This window comes from Terrapene carolina, unplaced genomic scaffold (assembly GCF_002925995.2).
Source record: "Terrapene carolina triunguis isolate 2854851 unplaced genomic scaffold, T_m_triunguis-2.0 Scaffold69, whole genome shotgun sequence".
NCBI lineage: Eukaryota > Metazoa > Chordata > Testudines > Emydidae > Terrapene > Terrapene triunguis.
This window is the reverse complement of record NW_020664420.1, coordinates 32,961,670-32,980,310: the sequence shown is the minus strand read 5'-3', so window position 1 is coordinate 32,980,310 and position 18,641 is coordinate 32,961,670. Positions and strand designations below refer to the sequence as shown.

General features: G+C 39.3%; 1 protein-coding gene across 1 annotated transcript; it reads left to right on the top strand.

Moving 5' to 3' along the window:
• Positions 1-188: 188 nt before the first annotated feature.
• Positions 189-16,514, top strand: LOC112103131 (trifunctional nucleotide phosphoesterase protein YfkN-like). Its single transcript, XM_024194750.1, has 9 exons — positions 189-379; positions 7,303-7,454; positions 10,015-10,621; positions 11,717-11,786; positions 12,300-12,447; positions 14,437-14,602; positions 15,435-15,582; positions 16,168-16,351; positions 16,474-16,514. The coding sequence occupies exons 1-9, from the start codon at positions 189-191 to the stop codon at positions 16,512-16,514; spliced, it is 1,707 nt and encodes a 568-aa protein (XP_024050518.1).
• The last annotated feature ends 2,127 nt before the right edge of the window (positions 16,515-18,641 follow it).

Genomic DNA, 18,641 nt, shown 5'->3' with positions numbered 1-18,641 from the left:
TGTGGGAGTGAGGGGGAACCATGAGGGCGGCACCCTGAGATGTTCATGGCCCTCCAGCTAAAACACCAGGGGTTCCGTGAGAGCCACAGCAGCTTCTCTTCCCCCTCTAGTGGGCTTGGTCTGCCCCCTCCCCCGCCCCTCTGGGAGTGGGTGTTCAGGCGCCACCTTGCCCTGCTGGGGATGTGGGGATGGAGCCTTTGTTACTTCAGGAGCAGGGCGGCTCCCCCTTTTCCGCTGCAGCTGGGCCTGGGGACAAGGTCAGCCCCAGCCCCTGCTCAGAGCTCCTAGACGAGAGCCAGAGTGACCTAGTCATCCTCCACTTCTACGACGTGTATGAGGTGGAGTCCAGGCAGGAGGAGCCGGTAGGAGGCGCTGCCAGGTAGGAGCCACTCCTGGCCCAGCCCGGATACTAAGATGTGTGGGTGGGAGGGAATCGCACTCCCCACTCCCCTCCCAGGGAGGGAGGGAAAGAAACACCCTGTCCCTCCTGGGGTGCGTGAGGGCAGGCATGGCTGCCCTGTCTCACAGGGCACGAGCATGTTCGACAGCCCCGTGCATTCCCGCTCCCTGGCTGGAGCCTCGACCACATTGCAGGGCTGAAGGAAGGCAGCCGGCATAAGGCTGTAGTTCCACCTCTCTGCCACACAGGGCTCCTGTGGGGCCTGATGAGCTGGTCTACAAGTGGCCTCTCTGCCTTTCCTGTTGCTGCTTCCTCCGCTGGATCCCAGCAGGGTAAGGGCAGGTGGGAGAAGCAGGCAGTAGCTACAGGGGCCAGCTGGCTTAGTACAGGCCATGGGCTGCCCCTACTAGTCCCCAACAAGACTGCAGTCCCACACACAGATCCTAGTAACCCTCCCGGCAGCACACCACGAGCACTCAGGATCCCCCAAAGCCCCCTACTCATCCTTCTATCCCACCCACTCCCAACGTAACCCCATGTACCCTCCAGACCCCAAACACCCTAGATCCCTACCCTCAGCCCAGATACTCCAGCACCCATGCACTACAGCAATCTCAGCACCCTTCAGACACTCCAAAACAACACCCTCAAGTACCCACTGATCCAGGCACTCCCAGACACCTTCCTGCACCCACCCACCTACCACGCACCCCTAGGCACCCTCGTCTTCCCACACATCCAGAAACCCACCCAGCCACAGCTGCCTAGTTTTGTGCTACTTCATGTGTGACTTCTGGTCAGAGTGTGGATCCTAAACTGAAGCTTATGGTTATTTGCAAATAATTTCATTAAATAATTTGCACAAGATGTCACACACAGAACTACACAAAGTTTGGCAGCTGTTAGGGGTGGGTAAAAGCCAGGAAATATCCTTTCCCTTCCCCGCTCTCTTTCTGGGATATGAGATGCAAAGAATATCCATTCCCCCCCCCCCCCCCCCCGTTATACCAGGAAAGATGGGGAACTAAGGAAATAACTCTCCCTGCACCCTCCCATGCTGACATAAAATGTTTGTGGGAGAGGTGGACTGTAAGGGAAAGTAACTTCATCCCTACCCCCTCTCACAGTTCAGGGCAACTGCACCTGTACGCCCCCCTCTGTGGTCCACCAACAGCACCCAGCCTAACCAACCAGCTCATCAGCCATCACCTCTCTTGGGTAGAGACCCCAGTCTCCCTTCCTTTGGACTGGGGTGTCTCCAGGCTGCACAGTTCCCTGCCTAAATAAGATATTCCCAGCAAGTCAGACTGCTTAAACAGCCTAGTGTCTGCACTTTGCATTCTCTTTGAAGACTATGAACAGCCTAATGGCCTACAATTATAGAACAACTCTTTATAAGCAAACATTTATTTTTCAGATGAAAGCATTACAGAGAAAACATCTTAAAAAAAAAAAAAAAGAACCTACACATATGCTAAACATCTTCCCAGAGGTCACCCCCTCTCTGCAACTCCAACCTTGGGCTCTGGTAGGTGTCAGTTGTTCAAAACCCACAACTGGGTTTTCTCTGTGGTTACAAGTTTATAATTTTGTCAGATTCAGAACCAGAACCTCCAAGAATGTTCAGTCTTTTCCTTTATATAGCTTGGGCCTTTGATCTTGGCCTCATGTAACAGGTGATCAGCAGACAATGGCTCACTCCTCAGGGCAAAACTTCAAAAGGCTGGGTATTTGCATAATCAAAGGTGGGGAATTTGCATTCACTTTCCCCTAGATATTCCCCAGGAAAACTACTTAACACATTTTGTTCTAAGAGTCCATTCTTTTCTGGCACATTGTTCAGTGTAGTCCTTTGAACCCCCAGGTATCACATCTGTCACATCTGCCCCCTTGAGAGGTTATATACAATCCAGGCCCCCAATAATACATAAACCCTTCATTTAATACAATGGACCCTGAAGATACTTAAGCCTAATTCAATCGGATTTCCCAGGTATATTGCAGGAAATTGCTATATCTGTACGTAACAGGGTGTGCTGACTCCAGAGCTCACTCAGCATCCTGCCACTCAAATCCCCACCTGTGTACATTACTTGAACTTTGATTGAAAAACAGGCAGAAGGCAGAAATAGGTAGGACTGGCTGCTGCTACAGTACCCTTCCCCTGAAGCAAAAGAGGAAGGTAGTGACTCACTGTAAATATAAAATACAATAAAATATGGTAGTGGGCTCTGGTTAAGGCCCAAAGGGAATCAGGGGACAACCTCATGATATTGTCACACACACTATTCTTGGATACTGAGAAAGGGAGGCACCAGGCACCATTCCTTTCAGGCTATTTTGTGACACCAGGAAAAGGAGTGCTCTGAGGAAATTCTCCACCCTTTAATTCCCACCTAGGATACCACCAGGAAAAGTATGAGAACAGGGAAGCGCCCCCTCCTTTTATCCCTCCAATCCCATTGTAATAATGGAAGAGGATGGAACCAAGGAATCTGGCCTTACACCACTGTCTCCATTATATTAGGAAAGGGATAGGGAGGCAAGATTTGGCCCATGGTTCCCAGGTTGGGCAAACAGATGCAGAAATCAGCAACAACCACCACAAGCCTGTATAGTATTTGAGAAAGCTTACACTTATAATGTATAATATTACTCACTATGGTGGCACCTGGTTGTGAACCATAGTTATGTTTGTATTCTGAAAAGGGACATAAATTCTTGTTTTGCTCTAAAAGCAGGTGGCTGATTGTGTGAAATTAGTTTTTATGTACTTCTGAGTTTTCTCAGTAGTTTTTGTTTGGTACCTCTTTATACATTTTTCCATTAGTAGTCTATGAAATTGGATTTTGTCTGAAATTTGTCCTTGGCAATCCAACCTTTCATTGTTGACTGATATCTTTTGAAAAGTATTGTCTAGCTAGCCAAATTTGGTGCAGAGGTAAATTCTGAGTAGATGTGGTACAATGTGTAGTTGTTTGGGTGTTTTAAAATTTGTACTTAGGGTCATTTTTATTGTTATTCATTATAGCTGAATGTTAATGTGCCGGCACAGATGCATAAACTTTTTGTGTGTGCTGGTATATAAACTGGCACATAAACACCTGTGTGCCAGTGCATACACGAAACTTTCTCTGTCAGATAAAACCTTCTCCATTAGGAGCTATACTTTTTTGTTCAGATTTTTATGCTACAGTGTGGAAGGGTTTTATGTGCCACTGGGCATAACAGAGGAAGGGTTTTGTGTGCTGTGGCTGGCAAACTAAACTTTTCTCTGCGAGCAGCTGCACTTCTTCCCTGAGCCAGGTTCACCCCCACCCTGTCTCAACCAAGTCCCAAACCCCACTTAAATGTTATAAAATCTTAGGAATTAATACACAGAAAATTCATTGTGAAGCAGTTATGATTACTGCACACATAACACAGCTGACATGCTCACACAAAAGCAAGAATATGAAAAAGTAAGCCACCTAACAGTTTATACCTTCTTCTCTTCCATCCACAGGCACATTACTGTTACCACACCCACAACCACAATACACTAGAAACCATGCACCAGAACCTTAATACAACCCCCTATAGACACTGGCCTTCCATCAACCTTTTCACCAGAGGATCACACCCCCACTTTAAGAAAACAGCTTAAATTTTTTATGATTGCTGGATTCAGAAATTGAAGACAGCTGGTGGGGAGATCCTGCAGAGATTCAAAAAGATGTAGCACGTCCTTATATTAAAACAAGCTTTTAAAATTCACAAGTATTGTGTTGTTGTCAATAGCTGCTGCTACTTATTCCCTGTCTAGGTTGAGTTAAAAATTGTGATTTTTTTCTTCAGAATATAGGATTTTCTCTTTTAAAATGTAGATTTGAATTATAGTTTAAAAGCAAAAAATAGATGGTTAATTTCAAATGTTTTGTTCATTTGCATATTCTTCCTCATTTTTCCTTCTTCATCTTCTTTGTTCTTCTGTCACCTGTTCTTTCCTTTTATTTCCTCATTGTTTGCTTCGTATACTTCCTACTGTTCCTCTATTTTTATATTTCACTTGTCTTCCTGTTCTAATTTTACTATTTTCATTTTTCTTTTTGTCCTGCCCTTTTCCCATCTCCTTTCTCATTATTCACTTTTTCACACACTTTCTGATCTATATTTCCTGTATTTTTCCAGACCAAGTGGACGTGTTCATTGCTCTGTTTTCTTGTGTATCCAAGTGAGAATTAGAATGATAGTTTTGGAGCTAGGATGTTTGATGTGCAAATAAGATAGAATTCAATCATCTTTTCCTTGCTTTGGGGCTAAAGCTGATAAGATTATGAAACACCATCCTGAAGAATTCATGATGAGCTGATTTTGACCAAAATACTATCTGTACATATAAATGGAAAAAAAAAAAGTTAGAGACAACTTGATCACAAGGTGTAGAATCTATTCTGTTGGTAGACATAAAGGGCCAGGTTCTTAGCCATGCCCCAGCCCCTTTGTGCTGAAGAGCTGTCCTACTGTGGGGAATTCCAAGATTGCATATAGTATGCATAGCTATAGCTATTGCCACATGCTCTAGGATAGGGGATTGTCGGGGCTAGGTGGGGCATGCTAGAGAAAGTTGCAGGAGTGATTTTGTGCTGGCAGATGTTTGATCTTGCACCAGGATTGAGGCAGGAGGAATCTCACTGGAAATATGGGAGAAAGTCACCTATGTGCCCCCGAAGGTGCATTGAGCAGAACTCAGGTACCTGATGCCCCTGAAGATCTAACCCAAAGTAGGAAGAGAAAGAATTAAAGCACTGCCAGTCTATAATGACTGACACAAACTGGAATACACACTCTTGTATAGGTAACACTGAAATTTAAGCAGGATTGATTAAATTAAATGTACTGAGGTCTAATGTAAACAAATCTCCTAACTTTAGTAAGAAAGGCATGGTACTGATAAGTGTTAATGTGTGTGTCAGGGTATTATATTCATTAACTAGAAGTATTTTAGATGGCTTGAACGTATTAAGCAGTCATCTGTTTAACATTACCCAGGCCCCATGGGAAAGTACTGTACTTTGTTAGATTCTATTAAATAAAGTATTTAGTCTGAATGTTTAAATGGACAGGATAAAAAAAAAGGTGATCCAGACATGAAGTATCCATGCCCTTCTGAGTGCCTCCATATGTAAATCTGAAAAATCAGCTGTCAAGGAAGTACAAAGAATGTTGGACAGCTAGTTGAAAAGACATAAGATTGAAACTTGAAGCTAGGAGACAGTGCTTTGTAAGATGGTAGTAGGATGTGCTGGTGTTATCAAATCTGATGCCTATTTAAAGGACAGCAAAAAGAGTCAGACCAATTCTGTTTTCTTCAGGAACAAACAATGAGTTACATAAACATATGACCTTTGTTATTGGGCCCAAATCAGTTCTTCGCATGCAAACTATGACTAATGTGCACCTCCATTTGGGTCATAGACTTCAGTGTAATGAAGGGAAAAGGAACAGAAAAGCTCAGGAGTCCATTAAAATATCTTTAATTTAAGATACCATAGGAAGTAAGAATTCAAATCACTAAAGTTCCCATGACAGCTTCATAAGAAATACCCTTTTATAATTTTTTCCCATAAAAGATCTCTAATTGCATCCTTTCACAAAGCCTCCTGCTCTCCTTAAACATGAGCCAACTTCCAACCAGATTAAGACCCACAGGCTTCTACCTAGACTAAGCTTTCAAACTGGAACAACACCTTTAGGATTTGAGATCACCTAAAATGGATTAGCACACTAGAGTGAGGCCCTTTGCACTGAAGCAGGCTTTATAGTTCCTGAGCTCCACCTCTAATAAATTCTGGCCAATCATACACCCTCTCCTGACTTAAGATGGCCTCTCACTGCTACAGGAGAACTCTATTGATAAATTTTTCTACATTAAAAAAACATTTTAGTTCAGGACAAAGGCAACTAACCAAAGGAAAGGAGAAACTGACTGTAAAACATATTCTTCAGTTGGTTTCTGCTTTCCGGTTTCTCCTTGTTCCATAGGACTCGTCTACACACAGACTTGCACAGGGTTTTTTTTTTACATTCTTTTGTATTTTAATGTAATGACTCACAATATTGTTATCTAGTTTAGCATCCAAGAATCTTAAAATCAACCTTAGATTTAAGGGTAACACCACTTCAATTATGACTAGTCATGTAACTCTTGGATACTGAGCCTTTTCTCCCACTGCATTTGCCATTCCTGCCACACTTTTTTCACTTTGCAGAATCAATATTCCCAAAAGCAACCTTTATTGTCAATCTGCTTCAGGAAGTGCTGTTCTCAGAAGGATTGACATAGAGCACTGGTAAAGTGATTTAATGGCAGCAGCATCAGCATTGATGAAATATTCCAGTAATTTGAACATGTTTTAAATATGAGGGGGATAGAGTAATATGGAAGAAAGAAAGGAAAGGGCTAGAAATGTGTGTTTAAAACCAAGACAGGGGAGAAGGCTAAAAGATAAGAGACAATATTTGGAAAAGAAGAAAACAGATAAGATGGAAATAGAAGAGGAAGGGCATGGGGGCGTGAAAGTTGAAATGAAGAAATGGAAAAGACAGGAGGGATATTGTTGTTATTTATTATTTGTGTTAACATAGTGCCAAGGGGAAAATGCTGTTGCTATTATCTGCCTCCAACTTCTCCCTGTTTCTTTTCCTCCCTTTCTGTTCAGAGATTCTCTTCTATAAAAACTCAAAGAATGGAGTGAACACTCCCTCACTTTTCTTTTGTGTCAAAGCATGTTTTCCTAGTTTGAAGCAGTTGACAAACTCTAAAACAGAATTAATTCCATCCAGAAAAGAAAGCTATAAAGATGGTCCAACAGCTCTAACCATCTAATAAAGCAAGCTGAAAGTTGTGTTTTTTCTTGTAGATTTGCTGCAGCTATAAAAAAGTTCAGTTCCCTGGATTCACTTACAATATTTAGTGGAGACTGCTTAAATCCATCAGCTTTAAGTTCAATAACAAAAGGAAAACATATGATTCCTATATTAAATGCAGTGGGAGTACACTTCGCAGTCTTTGGTAAGTAAATGTTATTTACAGATGAAGTTCATAATATCTGTTAGTTTATTTACAGCTACCTTTTACAGGCGCACCCACAGTTAGATTGTAAGCTCTATAGTGACAAAAAGACTCAGGCTAGGTCTACACTACCCGCCTGAATCGGCGGGTAGAAATCGACCTCTTGGGGATCGAATTATCGCGTCTCGTCGGGACGCGACAATCGATCCCCGAATCGACGCTCTTACTCCACCAGCAGAGGTGGGAGTAAGCGCCGTCGACGGGAAACCGCGGAGGTCGATTTTGCCGCCGTCCTTACAGTGGGGTAAGTTGGCTGCGATACGTCGAATTCAGCTACGCTATTCGCGTAGCTGAATTTGCGTATCTTAAATCGACCCCCCCCGTAGTGAAGACCTGCCCTTAGATTGTGTGTCCCTAGTGTTCTTATGTCTTGTAAAACACCATTTATGTTGCTGCATGATGGATCAAATCTTCAACCCAGCAACTAGTCTGAAAGCTGCAGGGCCTTGATGGATGAGCAGAAGTGTGTGGGAGAGAAATTGTCCCCTCCCTCAGGAAGGTGGGGAGCCTTTCAGCAGAAGATACCTGAGCCTGAGAGCTGAAAAGTGCTCTGCAGATGCAATGTGCCTTTTCTTCCATTGGAGCAAGCACCACAGGATCTGTATAATGGCAGCTCCTTTGGCCTTGCCCCTGCAGGTTACTGCACAAGGGAGTTTCTGTGGAGCAAGGCTTCACAATGCACAGGGGAGTGGGTACACCCTGCAGAACCCTCCAAAACCCACCCTTTTTTTGTGCAGCATAACTTCACTGGTTCCCTTTGCAGGATGCCCTCTGCAGCTATAGAGGAGGTGGCAGGATTTGCATTTATAAATAGGGGACCAAAGGGGAAAGCAAATACTAGAGGCAAGGGCTCATAACAAAGAATGTCCTGCCAGCAGCCGCCTCTTCTTCTTTATATACCAATCAGGCTCTAATTCAGATGCCTCTGATATTCATGAGTATGATGACATATGTCACAGGAGAGAGGAGGCCTCTTAGAGTCCCTGGCTATTTAGGGTTTTATAAGATTTTGGTTTTTGTCTTATAATCAACCTGCAAACCAATAGGCAGCCTGTGCGAAAGATAGAGCACGTGTTTAATGTGTTTGTGAAAAGGAACAGCACTTAGCAAACAGATTAATATAATCTCCACATGAAACCAACTTTCTTTTTGATTCTGGGAGCAAGTGCCCACTCCTCTGAATAACCTCGGCCCAATAATGTCAGCACCAGTAGACCAGCTAAGCTGACTGATCTTTTCAGGTAGAAGAATGTGTTCCTATGAACCATAACAAATCAAACAAACACAAACTCTAGCTGGGTCTAGAGTTCTCTTAGGTAAATATCTAATCAGACATATATGTATAGCTAAGGCGAGAGTAGCACTCGAGGTGCCATTCTGCCCAGTGCCAGGGCTGCTTCCTGGGCAAAAAAGGGGGAAGAGAAATGTATAAAGCAGCTACTTATTCTTCATTATATTGGGTTTTTCAAATGTCTTTTCCGATGCAAACTTATTTGAGTGGACGAGCAAGGTCAGCTAGTCTTTTATTTTCCTTTCTACTTTTTGGTCACTGCTTTGCAAAGCGCAAAAGCCACTCAGTAGATAGTAAAAAAAAAGCAAAAAACTCTTCTGTATCACCAACTTTGTGTTTTCCTAGTCTTCCTATTCTAAATATACAGTGTACATTTGTATAGCACTATATAGACCGTAGCACTAGATAAAGGACCATATTTTCAGAGACGTGTATGTTTATAAAAACCTGTATTTGCGCATATTAACAGACACTCATGCATGAAATTGTCCCCTTTTGCATGTTAATAGAGTTTGTTCCAGGCCTGTGGGTTTTTGTACATTAACGTTTGGACCGTCCTCTCAAGCAGTTTGGCGTACAGAATTGTTTGGCATAATGCACAGTAGATATAGGGTTCCTGAAAGTCAGATACAATACTACAAATAATAGCTCCAAGACTTGATCCACTGACCTGTTTTATCCTGTCTGTACCAAAAGTCTCTCTTAAATAGGCCTAATTATTTACGCACACCTTTGTAATCTCTGGTAGCTTTTGGCATGGTACCAGAAAGCACCTTTTTCTTTCCCCCATTACATTTCAAAGGCCAACCAAAGACATGATATGATAAACTGAGAGATGTATCTTAATTTTTCTCTCAAGAATCTTGCCCTGGGTATTACATATGTTTTTTTTTTCTAGCCATAAATATTGGGCTTGCTAAAACTTAAATAATCTATGTACAAAAAGAAGTAGATGCATAAAAATGGATATTTTGGGCAAAGCATTGTTGTCCTTTACTACAGTATAAAGCTGGGGTAACTACAGAAGTAAATGGAATGACTAACGGTTTTCAGTGCTGTAAAAAAGAGGAATTTGGTCCTTTAGTTTGAAGAAAAAATTTCATATCTCTAATGCTATTCTAAATGAAATATAAAAACTAAAATTATCTCATATGACCACCTTTTGTTGTTAACCTTAACAAGCTAGCTTCTGGACTTTTGTATTTTTAGGAAACCATGAATTTGATTTTGGTGTTGATGTTCTGGAAGATTATATACAACAAATGAAATTTCCATGGCTCCTCAGCAATGTATATGACAGAGTTACCTCTAAACCACTAGGCCATGGCTCAGTAAAAAAAGTAGTTAAATGGAATAATACGAAAATTGGTTTAATGGGATTAGTAGAAGAAGACTGGCTGGATACCTTGCCTACCATTAACAAATCAAACCTAAACTACATAGATTATGTCAAAGTAGGTAATAAAATATCTTCAGAATTTAAAGCAGAGGGAGCAGGACTTATAATTGCTATGACACACATGCAATGGATTAATGACATCAGACTTGCCCAGAACACCCAAGGAATAGATCTGGTTCTGGAGGGCCATGACCATGATTATGGAATCAAAAAGGTGAATGTAACTTGGATTGTCAAAAGTGGGTCTGATTTCAGGAATTTCTCAAAAATAAATATAAGAAAGTTTGGTGCATCATTTCAGTATACATTTCAGAGGATTGACATTTTGAGGAACCTAGAAGAAGATTCTTTTATAAAATCAGTGGTGGATGATTATACTCAAAACCTGCAGGTAGGTACAACTTCCTTAAATATTTTGTTCTAGGAAAAGAAGATAATAATTGTTGTTGTAATTGATCAGACTGATAACAGTGAGCCAAATTCTGATCTCAATTATGACATAAATCTGGATTAACGCCACTCTATTCTATTCAACGATATAGAACACAGACCCTTCACTGATGTCAGTGAAATTACTGTGCTTGTACAAATACAAATTAAATTGATTTTGCAAACAGATATAAAAGAACTCGTTTCATTTCAAGCCTACCAAAATTGACAGGTCCATTAAGGTGAAACTGAGGGCAAAATTCCTTCTTGAATTAACTCCACTGACTTCAGTGGAAGTATACCGAGAAAAAATTTGGCCCATTACATTTTAATGGCTTCAGCTTACTTTTTTTTAATGGAAAGTTAAACTTTAAAGTAGTGAATCCATGAGTGATTGCTATTAAAAGACACCACCTTATCAAATTTAGTTTTGAGATCAAGTATAAGGACAGAAGCCTCAGAACAATAGACAATTTTATCCATTTTGTATCATAGTCCCTACAATATATAATAAACCTCTCATGGCAAAAAAGAACACCATTAAAGTCCCTCTGTCAGTGAATCTGAAGAATTGCAGTGCCTATATACGTGTGAATTAACGAAGCAGTGATAGAATCCTTCATTCTATGAGTGCTGAGGTCATTTCAATGGAAAGCCACTGGCCTTAATTAAGAATTTTTCTTCTTTTATTATTACAGCTATTGTCTATTATTTGTATTACTGTTGCACCTGGGAACCTAGAGCTTTATATTTAAGTACATTTCATTTATGTCTGTTGACATTTCCACTGAGAATAAAATATTTCTGACAAAATGTTAAAATGCCAAATAAGCTGGTTCCTCTGACATGCAATATTGATACCATTGATAGTCCATGGCAGCTTCCTGTGCAGCAGTCTTTAGTCTGTGTGGGAGCGTGCATCTATGAACTACTGTATTCTACAATCCTAAAGGGACTAAAACGCACAAGGACATTTTAATTGGATGGTCTGTATCCACAGGGGTTCTAAAAACTAGCACACATTATAGGGGGACTTTGAAACTGTTAAACTCAGCTTGACTCTAACGTTGTTTGTAATCCCAGGATGACTGAATCTATCTTTAGATTCTCTATGCTAGGAAAAGTATCCATTTCTGACAATGAGCGTCAACCAGTACGCTTGAACTTGTGCTGAATACGGCTAGCTGAAAGAGTAGCCAAGAACAAACTGTTTTTCAGAAAGTTGTTTCAAAAATGGTGATTAAAACCTCAGAACGGGTTTCTTGATCTCTGCTGTTGTTTGCTGATTACTATTATCTGCACTCTGTCTGTATACAATATAACAGCAAGAAATGACAGAATGGGATTTCCCCTACCTAGTCAAACTCAAGAGAAATGTATTTTTGTAGGTCTGTATGGAATATTAAGTTCTCATCAGTGTAGGTATATAATGGAAGCCAGGTGGATTTGGAATTGTTGCTATTTGTCCATTGCCAGAATAAATCACCTTCTGTGCATCTATTCAGATTCACAGGGGATTGAGAAGAGACTATATTTTTCCATGGCTTGGCTTTCTTTTTTTTTTTCTGCTCAAAATTTTAAACGTTTTTACAGTGTAATCCTTTAGTTTTCAGGACATAGTTGTTTCAAATAAATAGAGTCTGCTATAAACCCTTCTCTTTTTTAGCCTCTTTTAGAGGAAGTTCTTTGTCCCATCGACACAGAATTAGACGGTCGTGTTTCTACTGTAAGAAGATCAGAGAGTAACCTGGGAAACCTGATAACTAATGCAATGTTAGAAGCTACTCATGCTGATGTAGCATTACTCAATTCAGGTTGTCCTTTTAAAAAACATTTATTGTAATCCAAAATGTTTGGAATGTTTTAACATTAATTTACTTGTTAAAGACGGTAGCAATGTTTGGAATATTATTTAATTACTTAATTAGGAGTGGTCCCAGCCACTCATCTGAGTCAGAGTACATCAAGAAGTCAAGGGATTTGAAAAGGTCAAATGAGTTACCTTTCACTGATCAAAGCCCCTGAAGAAATCAGGAACTAGAGAATTTTTAGTGGAAAACAAATTAAGGTACATTTGATTGGTTCATAGACAATGTGACAATTATAACATGTGTCCAAAATATTAGGATGTCATAAAAGTAAACAAGTAAACTAACTGGCTGATTTTGGTAAGGTTTTGGAGTACATGCTAAGTTTATATACCATACCAAAACAAATGGAAATGGTATTAAAGCATTATATTATCAGGATATAATGTGTTACCACCTTATTTGAAAACTGAACTCTTTTCTACCCTCCATCTTTGTCTAGTTCTTTTATCTCTTAAAGCATATGCTCTCCAAGGTAGGAACCATGCCTATTGTGTTTGTACTATTGCTGGAAACAAACTAATGATAGTAATAGTAGTAAATGAGACTCAAAGGGGTTATAGTACAACAGTATCGCAATGAGACTAAATATCTAAGGTGAAATCTTGGCCCCATTTTGTAATTCTTCCCCCTCTCCTTCCCAAATAATAAAAAAAAAATAAGAATAATAATGCATTTTAAAAACCCTTTCATTTCCACATGTAAACACTTCACATTGGTACAAAGAACAATTTGCTTCCCTTTATTACCTATTCCAAAATTTGTTTAAAAAACACCTTCCACAAGTCTTCATGGACAAAGTTAGTTTGGTTGGATTAAAATCCCCCTTACTCTGCTACTCTTTTCCTAAGTAAGCAATTATTCTTTTATAAATAGTTTCCCTTTAAAACAAGAAATTTTGCTTGGTGCATGGTCTTATTTTTAAATTGGACATATTATTTGTTGTTACAAGCATGGTTTTTCTGTTTAAAAATGAAGACTGATCCTCGAGACACATGTTGTGCATTCTTGTGAAGAATTTACATATGTGAGTAGTCCCATATGTGTAAGTATTTGCACAATCAGGGTCTAAAGATATGCCTACTTCTGTTCTGATTTTTGTCATCTTCTTGGTTTTGTTTTTTTTTTTTAAAGAGAATGTTGCCAGCATAGTAGTTCTTCAGTGTAGAATTAGGCTTTTGATTGGTTCTTGCTGTATGTTTGTTTTAAAGGGAAAATGTTGAATGTACCTTTTTTTAATTCTAAAAGGGAGTTGTTGCTTGCATGTCTTAAAATTGAAAACATGATGGTGCTAGCTGGAGTCTTTTTGTCGGTTTTGTTTTGTTTTTAAGAAGGAAATGATTTGTCATGGTTTTTCATTTTTAAAATGGCAAGATTTGTTGTCAGAAAGGTTTTTGTTAATTTAAAATTGAAATTATTGTTCCAGGAAAACTCACCTTTTTGGCAGAGAACTAAAATTAAAACTTTCAGGCCAAAAGGTTTTGGAAAGTTAAAAATATGTATAAACAGAGAATTTTCGTGGAAACTTTTCGGTAAGCTTAACTATAGTAGGTGCTATCCAGCATCCACTCTAATATAGCTGCAAAGCACTTTGTGTTTCCCTGAGAAATAAGTCTACAATCTGTAAAGACTTCCACATATGCTTAATTTTATGCAGTGTGAATAGTCCCATTGAAGTCTCTAAAATTAGCATACTTTCTTATTTTTTTAAATCAATAGGACTATTTACAGCACATAAAGTTAGACATGTATATAAATCTTTGCAGTACCAGGGCCCATGACATCATTTAAATAATCATTAACAACAATATAAATCCTTTCTCATCAAGAAAACAAACCTTAAAACTTGTATCATTTTATTAGATAATCATGTTGTTTTCCCACAGTAGAAAAAGGACCAGGGAGTATCTTGATTTTCTTTTATGATGATTGTAGGTACTCTTCGTTCAAACCATATACATCCTGCAGGAGATTTTACTATGCACGATCTTTTAACTATCCTTTCCATTGTGGACCCACTTCTAGTAGTCAGAATTACAGGAGGACAACTGTTGGAAGCTCTCGAAAATGGAGTCTACAGATATCCAGCTCTTGATGGAAGGTACATAGAATATTTATCCAACCCCTTTTTATATGAAAATGCCAATTGTTCTGAACATTTGTGGAAATTCTCCACACTGTCCCTATGAGTAGCCACTTTAATGCTAACATTCAAATGCTCCAGGTAATGATAATGATGAATTCACAAGCCTATGTGATAACTGTATTGGGCATATTAATACACCACTCTAAGCAAGACAAATGACTAATATAAGTACAAACATAAAACCTATGGATACAGATAAATCTTTGTCACACACCATGTATGAAAACGTATACAAAATAAATGTGGTTCTTATTTGGAGCTTACTTTTTATAGTGAAAATAACAAAAATGAGGAAACCTCTATATGGCTGGCTAATAGGTATTAAATTCTGGAACTAACTTGATTCCACAGATAATAGATTGATTAATTGAACGTTCAGGTTATATGAATTAATTGGGTCAGTATGACAGGTTGGGATTTAGCAGTTGGTCCAAAAGTTCAGTTTGGCTCTTAAAAATGAAACCTGGAAACCATTGTGACAATGGTGCAAGAATTGGAGAATTCAGACCTTTCACTCTGTAATCCGGTAGCCAAGATGTTTAACCCTGGGACCAATGGCCACTGGTAAGAAGAGTAAAAGCTGCCTTTTCAGTGTGGTATTTCATAGAGTAATCAGTGAAAGTCCTGTCTTTGGAAACATAGTATTACAAACATACCTCAAACACTGAATGAATTATTGTGAGTTGATGTAGCAGTTTACTGAAGTGTACTTGTTCAGAATTCTGGAAGAGTCAGTACTTTGGTTGGTTCTTTCTTCATACCAAAAAAAATTTTTTTTAACTACCAGGTTTCCTCAAGTAGCAGGAATGGAATTTGGATTTGATCCAAATGCAGAACCAAGGCACCGAATTATAAGAGACTCTGTAAAGATTCAAGGACAATATCTCAAGAAGAACAAAGTCTATCAACTTGCCATTAAGGAGTACTTAGCTTATGTAAGCTCTAATGTGTTTAAATATTTTGAATGCTTTTCATGCTTCAAGAGTGTTGTTTTTAAGAAATACTGACTTATGTTGATGGCTTAATTATGACACTGTAAGGGATTGCAATTTGACTCCATTGTAGATGTTGTTCATTCCGTCCACCCCCAGAGTTTCTATCTGTCTTTATTTCTTATACAAATTTCTATAATTCTCCACCCTTCTTCTCATTCCTTGCAAAATATTAGACCTGATTTCTGAGTGTGCTTTAACTTTCAGACCACACACTAAAATTCTGCTGGTGAATTTTGCACATGCAAATATTGTTTCTGCATATTTAAATCAAGTGGTAGGTCACCCAGTAGACCCAATTACTGTACTTACATGCAAAATGTATGTGTGTTCAATTTGGAAGTTGTTTGAAAGTCTGTCTCCTAACATTCAATCTTACTCTGTTACTGAATACAATATTTTTAATCAAATCAAACATAGCTACTATTCTAACAAATATGTATACTTATTTATAATGGTTTAGAAATAGACAATTAAGTGCTCATATTTTAAAGATATTCTTCATTAAATATAATTATTACTTTTCAGGGAAAGGATGGCTATGTAATGTTTCAGAATTGTCCTAGAATGTATGATACAGAAACTGCACAGATATTTTCCACAGTTGTTGTTAATCACTTTGAATCTATCAAGATTGTGCATGACATCAAAAAGTGCATCTCCGGTCACCGAATGAGTTTAATTACCAAGTCCAAATCAGCATCACTAACAGGTAATTTAAAATATATCATATGAGGCACAATGGGCTACAATCCTTACTGTGGACTTCGGGCACCATTGCAATTACAAATAATTAAGTGCATTTGTTCCTAACTTTCTAAATTTGTTGTGCAGCATTTAGTGATTTACCAAAGAATAATCTCTTTATCCGCTAAAGGTAGCAATCAGGGCATATGGTCCATTGTATGGGAATGGGACTGACCACTTTCTCCCAGAAGGTTGTCTTCTGCAGAGGGAGGGGTAGCAGGCTGCACAGGGAAGTTGAGGGAGGGAGATTTTTGAAGGGATGGAAGGATGGAGGAGGAACATAACAGACTTCAAAAGCTTAAACCCCTAAATTAGCATGAAATTCTGGTCTCCTTTGTCAGTCTTCAGTAGGAGGACTTAACATGAAGGAACAACCTAAACAAGCTAATGGACCTGTGTTTAACCACAGGGATTTGTATTCCTAATTTAGCTAGGTAGTTCTGAAAATCCCACCCAGTATTTTGTTCTTTAAAGTCCTTTACCACAATCCCCAGTTTTTTAGTGTCAATCTCTTCCAAATGAATATTAGGCAAAAGCTGCCTTCTTTAAGAATATTAATTACTTGTCTGAAGGAGAGGGTATTGTTTTTGAGACATCCTCAATTGATTCCACTCCAACTTGTAGACCTTATCTGCCAGACACTTGTGCATCCATTCAGCAACTTTAATAGGATGAAATATTAAATTCTTCTTACCTCCATAACAGTAAAAAAGACATAAAGTTGAAGTATAGAAGAGAAACCTAAAAGGTATAATTCCCTTCTGGCAATTTTGCCCAGTCAGTAAAATCCTGTCAGTAATCCAGGGAGCTCTGCATTAAAATAGACTTTTCCTTTAGCCAGGGACATGCAGTCTCCAGAAAGAATGGCATTATCCATAGTACATTTCATCCTAGCACAGAAAAAGTCTCTATCCATAACGGAGTAAGTTAAGTAATCCTCTAACAATCTCTATCTTAAGTCTTTTTCAGTTTTCCCTATTTCCAAGAAACCAGAATCTGCCTTATTTACACATAATAATTCACCTCACGATATTTCAGAGCAGATTTTCATTCAGAACCTTCAGCGTTCCATAGACAGGACATTCAGAGCATTTTTGTGAAGCAGGATATGCGTTAGCTAGATCTCTTTGCAGCAGGTACAACGTCAAGTATGCTTTAATCTCTTCCAGAAGATGGTCTTGACATTCTGTGGTTAAGCAGTCTGCTATATGTTTTTTTGTCCAGTCCATCTAATCCTGGGAACTTTGTGGAATGTGAAGATAACTGGACTTTAAAATATCCACATAGCTCTAAATTGGACAGGACAGACTGTCATATGTGCCTGTGAGTTATATGCCAAAAAGTATAAACAATTTCCTAAAAAGTCTGACTCAAAACTCCATGCATCATTAGCCCTATTTGTAAGACTGCGAAACTAATTTCTAACCTCAAATCTCACAAAGCATCTGTAAACTCTGTAATGGGAATATTGTCTCTGGATTTGACCTGGCTTCTCTTGTATTACCTAAGTACTGTATACTCTGTTCAGGAACACAAGCTAAAAAACTACTGTTAGCAATCAACAATTTAGGTATCAAGATAACACTACTTTGAACAGAAACCTGCATTTTGACAAAAGCATTTGTTAATGTCTCCTCTTGGATGACCAGTTACCATTTCAGATTCACCTTCCAAAACTTGACCTCTTATCTTTTCTTCTAATCCCTTTCCTCCCCTTCCATCCCTCTTCTCCATTGCCTGTCTTTCCTTGCCTCCTGGCCTACTTTTTCCTTTGCACCATTTTGGTGGCACAAAGGGGAGAAAACCTGGCCTTATCTCCCTTTTGGGACTACCTCCTGCATGGGGTCCTCGCTGTGGGCATAAAGGTGGCATAGCTGGCTCCCTAATCTCCTTTCCCCACCATCCCTGTCACAATAGCTGCATTGGGTGCAGAGAAGAGGCATGACTTCAGCATGCTGTACTCAGGCTATCCAAAACTGGGAGGTATTATCAGCTGGTGCATGTAGAGCAGACCCCACATTGCTCTACTTGGGTCCAGGAGAGAGAATCAGGAAGCCATAACCTGATAGGCTCCTTTCTGCTGTAGCAAGCAGAATCTCAATGCATCAGAAAATCTGGCCATTTTTCTTTTTCTTTTTTCTTCCCACATATCCAGTCTCTCATTAAACCACATTTCTGTTTAATATTGTCAAAATCCACTCTCTTTACTAAATCCATGGCTAAACACAGGTCCATTAGCTGGTCAGGTGCTTACC